The sequence below is a fragment of the Chroicocephalus ridibundus genome, chromosome 13, assembly GCF_963924245.1.
Source record: "Chroicocephalus ridibundus chromosome 13, bChrRid1.1, whole genome shotgun sequence".
NCBI lineage: Eukaryota > Metazoa > Chordata > Aves > Charadriiformes > Laridae > Chroicocephalus > Chroicocephalus ridibundus.
Genome location: NC_086296.1, coordinates 2,901,816 through 2,910,839, shown reverse-complemented (window position 1 = coordinate 2,910,839; position 9,024 = coordinate 2,901,816). Strand labels below are relative to the sequence as shown.

General features: G+C 45.7%; 1 protein-coding gene across 1 annotated transcript; it reads right to left on the bottom strand.

Moving 5' to 3' along the window:
- Positions 1–88: 88 nt before the first annotated feature.
- TFIP11 (tuftelin interacting protein 11) lies at positions 89–8,928 on the bottom strand. Its single transcript, XM_063350794.1, has 12 exons — positions 8,587–8,928; positions 7,554–7,707; positions 6,685–6,841; positions 6,048–6,175; positions 5,656–5,808; positions 4,318–4,827; positions 3,621–3,727; positions 3,226–3,394; positions 2,778–3,021; positions 1,969–2,111; positions 1,529–1,694; positions 89–529 (listed from the first exon to the last, which is right to left on the bottom strand). The coding sequence occupies exons 1-12, from the start codon at positions 8,781–8,783 to the stop codon at positions 174–176; spliced, it is 2,484 nt and encodes an 827-aa protein (XP_063206864.1). The 5' UTR covers positions 8,784–8,928; the 3' UTR covers positions 89–173.
- Between the last annotated feature and the right edge of the window lie 96 nt (positions 8,929–9,024).

Here is a 9,024-nt window from a genome sequence, read left to right as displayed (position 1 = left end):
CTTCCAGGTGTAGTTTCACTTCTTGACGCTGCCTGAACTAGTGTTTTTTCTAGGAAAAAAATCCTGGCATACACCTACAGTTTCACTCTATTTACAAATCTGTAACTTCTTTATTCTAAGACAGTTACGCTAAAAATGTTAGCAAGATGGTCTTCGCAGTTCGACGCGGGGCCTCACTTAGCCATGTCAATGAGACTCTGGAGCGAGGTTGGCACCCAAGTCTTTTCTCCTTGTACAAACACAACACCTCTGTCAATGTAAATGACAATCCGTCCGAACGTATACAACTGTTTCCCTTCGTGCCGCTTTCCAATCACAGGCATGAAAACGATGTTGTGCTCCTCTGCTTTTGTCTGAATTAGGTCCTTAAAGTTCATCGGCACGGAGCTGGCGGCCATGCCAATGCCACGCTGGGCCATGTTCTCAGCCTCCCGACGCTCCTGCATGGCTTCGTACTGAAAGTCTTTCCTCCGCTCGGTGTGGGTAAGGTAAGCGATGTTCTCTCGAGCGCCTGGCTGCATGTACCCACCTGTTTGGAGAGACAAAACACGTGAAAACAAGGTGCCAGTCCCTTCCTGCTGCAAGGTCTATGGGTAAACTGCAGTCTAGGACACAATCAATGAATAATTCTCTGAATCCTCCTTTACACGTTCTAATTCACTCGATTTTATACTGTTATTGCTAATGCAACACAGACTATCTGGGTGAGTTGGAGAACTGCAGCAGAAGCAGCAGGATTTGATACAATCCCAAATTGTATCCGTGCATGCACAGGAGCGGAGGATGCTGCACTGCTACTGCCAACGGAAAAATGTGAACCATAAAAAGAACAGCAACAGAAAAATACTCCTCAAAGCCAAAACCTGGCCTTTAGTCACCACAGGCCACTGCTGGGTTACAAACGGTGATTATTGCAAAATCAGGCTAAGGATGGAGCAGTACCATACTGTAGGAAGCAGCACTGCATCAGGAGCACTTACGCTATCAGCTCCTGTTCCCTTTTTGGCCGCATGACTGTCATGCCAGACGTTCCTCAGAAGGTGAATTCCTCTTTATGTGATGCTTGCCTGCAGTTGTTATCATTTTACCACAGAAATAAACATAACACTTAAAATGGGCCTCAAGGAATCCTCCATGTTTCTTTCCCCCTCCTTTTCTCCCTACCCGTCGGGGGATGAAATGGAGAGAGAATTGAGTGAGCGACTGCGTGCTCCTTGCTGCCAGCTGGGGTTAAACCAGCTTACACTATAATCAGGCAAGGCAGAAAAAGAATCGGTTGCTTAATGGCACAGGCAGCCAGTCACCAAAAAATCTGTTTCTGCTTCAGCGAAGCACAGACAATTATTAATTAGCACCTTACAGGTGTTATTTATGGACACCGCAAGGCGACGCACACTTTGAATTTCACTGCTCATGGGAGCTGCTACAACGCCAATTAGCAGGGCCATGCCTAGATACAAACTCACAAGAACCACGCATTGCTGTACTGCCATCACAGCAAGCGGAGCCATCACCATAAGCCACCTACCAACACTGGAAGAGACAGCCCGGTTCATGATATCGAGAGCTTCATTAAATTTGTCTTTGATCGATGGATGTGCTAACACTTGGTCTGAGAACATGGACTTCCAACCCAAGTACCACTTTGTAATCTCTTCGTAATTGGGGCTGTTACTAAGCCAAGAGCACAGCACCTGCAAAACAACGCGACAGATGACATGCAGTAGGGCAGGTACATTTACGGAGGAGAATCCTTATTATATCTTAGTTTATTTCAGAGCTTTCAGTAAAAGAAAGGACCGTGACAGTCTTAAGAAATAGCCTGTTCTGATGTGTATGGAGTTAGGAGTGGAAATCACCCCATTTGGTAGTTAAACCGTTTCAGCAGTGGGGCAATTTCGAGGTAGGAGTCACTAAAACACTTCACAGAGAATCAAGCCTGCTTACTCAGCCTTAATAATTTCTCACCTGCAGCCACTTTGGGAAGAAGTGTTTCTCCAGCAGCCCAACAAGACTGGAGACAGAAATCATCCCCTCCCAGTCAATCACCCAGTAGAAGGCATCCATGTGCTGCTGGTGAGGGTTTATGATGAGTTCATTCAAACACATCCCTGGAAAAAGGGGGAGAAGAGTCAGAAAAGAACTTGACTTGCAGTTTTTCAGTGCCCTGGCCTATTTCACTAGCAACACACATGATCTGAAGAGCACCTGCATGGCATACTATCCTCAGGGACATTCAGGATCTTTAAACTGGCTGATCCCTGCCACCAAAACAGCGCGCTTCCATTTCCAGCGACTACAATTTGCTGCTAGAACGGAGAAACTTAAAACATCTGACTTTTACTTTTTTTGGACTACAGGGCCTTTTAGCCAGTTTGCATAGCTGAATGGTGAATTACAAAATCTCATGGCGAAAACATTCGCATAGACCAAAGAATACAGGAGTAACAGAGAGATATTGTATAGCTTGGTACTATCTGACAGCTATCAGATATTCCTGTCAGCTGAAGAACAAAAGAATCCCATGATTTAGAAAAATAAGATTAAAAACATTGAGAATAATCAGAGCACTTCCCAGCATTTTCTAAAATGTCTGCCTCTGAAAAAAATGCATGGTACTAATAGCAGAAAAGAAGATGCAAGCTTGGTCTAAACTTACTAATAATATTCTTTGAAGTAACACTGGCAACCACGTTAACGTGTATCTTTTCTAGACCTAAGGGGGAAGGTGAAAACCAGCAGACCCCAGAAATTCAGCACTGTTAGGCTTGTCTCACCTAGTTTAGGCACGATGTTTTTCACCATGAAAGCCTCCCATGACCCAGGTGTGAACACATCTTTCCAGGGCTGCAGGATAAGTTTGGCGGAAGAGTCACTGGGATGCCACTTCTGCAGTGCATTCGCCAGCTTGTTTCGGATAGGAGAATACAGCGGCTCTAATCGCGCCTGCATCAGGGGAAGCCAGGGATGGATCCAGGAATGGATTGGGACTGTGTCTGTTAAAGGATTCCAGCTTTCAACCTTAAGGTAAGATAGAAAAGATTAAAATAAGTGCACTCGCTAGCAGTAAGTCCTGCTGGATGCAAAAAGAGCCACAATGCAACGCCCTAACTCCTAAATGCATCGACAGAGGCAGCAGACCAGCATTTTAGAAGTTGTAGTTGACTGAAATTCAAATACTGGTTCCGAGCACGGTTTCATTCGAATGCAGCTCTCTCACCTTACCTCTTTCTGTAGCTTGGGGAAGATGAGCTGATCAAGAATGTTATCCAGTATCCAGACAGGAATAACGTTTACCCAGCTATCCAAGAAATCCACCATCGATCCACAGTTCCTCGGTTGCCACTGCGCCACTATGTTTCTGACATATGGCATCCAGATTTCCCACATCAGTCTGGAAAAAAAAATATAAATAAATCAAAGTTAAACTTAAAGCTATAGCCCGAGGCCTAAATAAACCAAATGGTAACTGTTATTTAAAAGCTACTTCTTTTTATATAGCTGACAGCTGGATTCTAACAGACACATCAAAAGAATCATCTGGAAAGCATGCTTGTATCCATCACAGAGGAAGCAGCACTTAAAGATGCTGCACAAAGTACAACTCATTTGTTCTTTACCTGTGAAAAGCATCTGTTGACAGGTCCTGCCCACTGTGTGATAACAGCTGATCGTTTTCCAAAAGGTTCTTCCACTTGGCTATGATCTCTGTGCCATACGTACAGTCCTGGAAATGGTAAGGCATGAGCAGCCTTTATCCTTTTTTCATTAATTTCAGCTGGTACGTACAAAGAGCAGGCTGATGGTATGCTTGGCTACAGCTTTCTCACACACTCAAAAGCAAGCTAGGAGCTTGCAGCTGTGATTAGTAAAGTCCCACAGGAGGAAAATCCCACTTTATGGATTTAACATACATCCAGGGAGAAAACGGATAGCCTGAACTTTTTCAGATGTACAGACAGAGTTCAGACTCTTACCCATCACACCCCGACGGCATTAAGAACAGACAGCGCCTATCTGACTACACGAAAGACAGACCTCTCCTGCTTTTGCTAAAAATAACAACTACAGACTTTTTCTTCCCAACACCTATGAAAGGGATTGATTTTAACCTTACAAGCTCCTAAGTTGTTAGCCACTTTGCAGAACAGTAACCTTCAGTCATAGCAAATGTCTGAGAGCAGGTGCAGAGTGGGGTTTTGTTTTGGTTTTTTTTCTTTCTCTCCAGACTGATCAGAAATTGGGGGGGAAGTCAAGATAATAAAGACTACCTAAGCCATCAGGAATGAACTGCAGATAAATCAAACTAATACACACCTTGAGGGGATCCCAGTTCTTGAAGTAATCTTTCATGAGAGGATAGACTATTGCTACTGCCAGGTCTACCCTGTCAGACATTCTGTACTCTTCATAGTATTTGTCTTGAAGCGTCTCAAAAATCTTTGCACACTCATCCAAGGTTAAGGGATTTTCACAACTGGGCTGCATCCGTCTCTCGCACTCTTCCACCATCTCCAGCACCTTGCTGAGATTGCTAATTGCCGTCTCCTCGTGCGAGAGAACTTCAGACATCTTCTGTATCTCATGGGTCAAGTTGACAACCATGTCCCTCTCGTACTGCAGCTGCCGGTCGTTCTGGATGATCTCCTGCTCTGTGATGTCAATGAGAAGTTGCAAGTTGTGCTCCAGCTCAGGCAAAGCAAATCCCTGGGGCTTGGAGTCTTTGCCCAGTGGCTGCTGAGGACTGTCATCCGGGATATTGTGCTTGTGGCTAATTTGACTGTAGCTGTAATAAACCTTTTGTTCTCGGCCTGTCATGTCTATAACCTTGCAACAAACAAGAACAAAACACGTCTCAAAAAAATTTGTATTTCGTATTTTAAAAAGGAGGAAATCCCTTACTCCAAATTGAAAACTGGAGATTTCCAAGTACTGTAATTATTCCAGCAGGCTACTAATACACACTGGTATTCTGAATGAGGCAACTAGGGGTTGCCTCCAAAAAGGCCTATGCCAGACATGAAAAGTTAGAATGAATAAGAAACAATTTGGAATCAGAGCTGGAAGAGTCTCCTCTTCTGAGCTCAGTTTTATCATTTCACTGAATAATTCTACAAGCAGTGATGATGCAAGTAGTATACTATTCATTATTGCACAGAAGTCGTAGGTACTTTTATACCTTTTTTAAAGGTATACTAATTTTACATGAATAATTTTATTAAGCGCATACAAGACAAATCCCTTACTGTCCCTTTTAGGTAGAAGATGGTTCAAACTATGTGTTTAGTTTCACAGTCCCAATAAGGACAACCGTACTTTCAGAAGTGGATAAGCGTTTCATCTATGACAAATGTGAAACAATTAAACTTGCAATAAAAAAAAAAAAAAACAAAAACAAACTACCCACATTTAAGGTAATTTGCATTTTTCTGAGGCCAGAGAACTTGCTTAAAAACAAATCCAATATTCTAGATGACACAGTGGTCTATTACATGACTCAGTGATGAGTCTCAGGCCTTGATTTTCATGAGGCTGCAGAGGGACAGTTCTTAGAACTGGCTTCTATTAAGGCTACCAATGGCTAAAAAGCACTCACAATACCAAAGTGGACAAACTGTTTCCTAGAGATGCCACCTCTTGCGTTAGGAACCTTACCTTGACTTGAGACAGCTCCTTCTGAGGGGCTGAAAGCTGCTTGCTGATCCTGCCCTTGGCTTTCAGTTCTTCTACTGTCTTGTAGCTGTATTTGGGCTTTTTCTTGCCTCCATTAGGATCCTTCCGCCACTGACTGAGCTCTTTCTGAAATTCCTGGACAAAACCAAAGAAGAGCCGTGGTTGCTGCTCTTTGTCACACCCCAAATTTGCCTCTGTTTTCTACAGGAAAAGGAAGAATGCTGTACAGCAAAATAATTGGGAAAGCGGTAAAGCTCAGTGACAAATCAGCTCAGATGCTGTGGTCCAGTCAACCACCCTATTCTAATATTAGAACAGAATTTTGGACATACAACGCAACAGGGAAAGAGATATACCAGGAATCATACAAATACCTCCTCAGCTTCTTCTTCCGAGTCCACAACAGGAAAGTCTTGCAAAGACTGGCTGGTTCTTTCAGAGCCATAGGCCCCCACAGCTCCTTTGCCTTTTCTTTGTTTGGCCTCGATTGGATTGATAATACCTGAGAGGACGGTAGTTAGATCAGAAGGAGCAGTTTACTGAGAGAGAAAAGCAAGTACTTTTCTACAGTACCCTAAATTATCAATAAGCACAAATATCCAGCCTGGTATTCTGCCTCTATCACTATTGCATCTTCTACCACTTCGCTAATTTCTTAGTGGCTATAACATCACTTAATTCCAGCACACACCAAAAAAACCAAAGCAAAGTATTATTCGCGTCTGCATTTCACTGCTTTTTTATTCCATCACATAAAATAACATCTCCTTTTCTGTGAGCTGACTACCTTTGGAATTTATCTCCCTTTTTTCTCTTGCAAAATAACAAGAGTATAAAATTTGCCTACAGTAATTTAAACACAACTGAACCTTACCATAAGGACCCAGATCATTTGCACGAGATGTAAGAAGACAAGAAGCAAGTTGTAAGTCATCTGGAGATGGCAGTTATTTAAAGAATACAATCTCTTCTCCAAATTACTAGTTAACAATAAACAACCAAACACAGTACCTTGAGCATTCTTCCCGAGACCTCTTCCAGGGACGTAACCCATCTTCTGGAGAAGCTTCTGCCCAATCCCCTTAGTGTGTCTCTCCCAGCTGCCAAAATCCACGAAAGATTTTGTCCCTCCTACAAAGCCTTTCTGACTAGGCTTGAAATTACCACCCTGTTAAAACAAACAAAAATCCCACACAACCTTAAGGCACCGTACTAACCAAGCTCTGCGTAATTTCACTTTTCAAAAGGAAGGTTCATCCCAGAAGCGATACAGTTGTCACCACACTGCACAGCTCACAACGTCATGACTTATGCATACACATAAGCTGCCTGACATCTAAGGAGTTTCCTGAAAAAGAAAGTCCTGACCAGCTGCCAGTTTTGCTAGAGTCTACCACTGACTTCAGCTGAAGCCGATTCCTGATTCTTCTGTGTAGGGTAAAGGAAAATAAGAGTTTGAGTTTTAGGGTTTGATTGACCTAGATTTGTCATCCTGTTCTGTGAGATTGAAAAAAAAAAAAAAAAAAAAGTCTTTGAAAGGCAGTAAACTATACACATTCTTTTATTTTAACCTCAAATAACCCAAAGGAATATAAAGGAAGATAACAGGGCCTAAAAGGACTGATGTTCCCAAGGACACACAATGATACATCAGAATAGCTACAAAAGACAAAGAAAACACCTCCCTTAATGGCATGCTGTCGTATGTGGTTCTACGGTTTTAATTATTTCTCCCCTTCCTTTACTGCTCTATTATTGTTTTCGGTTTTAATTATTTCTCCCCTTCCTTTACTGCTCTATTATTGTTTTAGCATCTTTAGAATACAGCCTAAGTTTCATAAATACATTACGCAGAATTGAAAACTTCATAGATAACTCACTGTTTTTAACTTCTTCGGCACAAACTCTTTTGGGATTTCTTCCTGCTTCACAGGCTTTTCATCATCATCAGAGTCTTCTTCTGACAGATCCTCAGCTGCTGACTTTTTCAGCCCGGCACTGATGAAGTTCACGGGGGCCGAGTAATCCCTAGAGCTACACCAAAATGAGACTTGTGAGTGAATTATGTTCCAGTGGACCAGTGCGCATCCCTGCACAAACCCAGGGATTACTGTGCTTTAGACTCCCCCCCTTTAAAATGAAACATTAAAAACTGATGAGCAGTTCAACACAGTTTTTGTCAGAAAATAACTGTTCTTTCCCCCTGTTCAGCGAGGACACACTTGCACAGACAAAGTTATAGAATCATAGAATGGTTTGGGTTGGAAGGGACCTTAAAGATCATCCCTTTCCAACTCCCCTGCCCTGGGCAGGGACATCTCCCACCAGCCCAGGTTGCTCCAAGCCCCGTCCAACCTGGCCTTGAACCCCTCCAGGGATGGGGCAGCCACAGCTTCTCTGGGCAGCCTGGGCCAGGGGCTCACCACCCTCAGAGTGAAAAATTTCTTCCTGAGATCCAATCTAAATCTACCCCTCTTCCAGTTTAAAACCGTTCCCCCCTCATCCTATGGCTCCCCTCCCTGCTCCAGAGTCCCCCCCCCCCCAGCTTTCCTGGAGCCCCTTTAGGGACTGGAAGGTCTCCGCGGAGCCTTCTCTTCTCCAGGCTGAACCCCCCCAGCTCTCTCAGCCTGTCCCCACAGCAGAGGGGCTCCAGCCCTCCCAGCATCTCCGTGGCCCTAAGTCCCCACAGGCAGCTCTGTGCGCCCCACGGCCGCCCCGAGGGCAGCCCCTGTCCCCGGCTAGGCTGTTCCGGAGGACGTTACAGCCTGAAAACCACCACGAAGGGCGGCAGCCGCCCGAGCCCTGCCCCCGCGGCTCCGCAGACCCACAACCGGGGTCCGCCAGAGGCCCGGCCCTGGGCGAGAGGGGACGGCTCGGCCCGGGGCCCCCTTTCCCCCCGCCCCCAGCCCGTACCGCTTGCCGCCGAAGCTGGGCCGCTCCTCGTCCGAGTCGCGCTCGGCCCACACGCCGTAGGTGGCCTCCTCCTTGGTCTGCCGGTGGCGCTGCCGGTGGGGGTTGAACTCGTTCTGCAGGTCCCAGTCCGACACCTCGAAGTTCTCCATCTCCACGCCATCGTCCCCGTCCGTCCCGTACAGGTGCGACATCGACATGGCGACAGCGGGGACGCCCCCAGCCCGACCCACACACCGACACCCCGCTACCCGCGGCCCGCCACCGCCGCTTCCGCCCGGAAGTGAATCGTCTCCTTCCGGTGACGCACCACCGGAACCACGCCCACAACCATAGAGTTGGAAGGAGCGGCCGCGCTAGGGCCTCGCGGGCAGCGTCTCCTCTATGGTTTGGCGGCCCGGGCGCGGCCTGCAGCGCCGCAAGGGGGTGGGGAAGGCCTCG

Excerpts from the sequence above, each read along its gene's own strand:
- TFIP11 (XM_063350794.1), bottom strand. The coding sequence starts at position 8,783 with ATGTCGATGTCGCACCTGTACGGGACGGACGGGGACGATGGCGTGGAG. Across the intron at positions 6,176-6,684 it reads TCTCGGGAAGAATGCTCAAG|GTATTATCAATCCAATCGAG; the intron begins GTACTGTGTTTG and ends CCGTCCTCTCAG. Across the intron at positions 1,695-1,968 it reads TCTTCCCAAAGTGGCTGCAG|GTGCTGTGCTCTTGGCTTAG; the intron begins GTGAGAAATTAT and ends GTTGTTTTGCAG.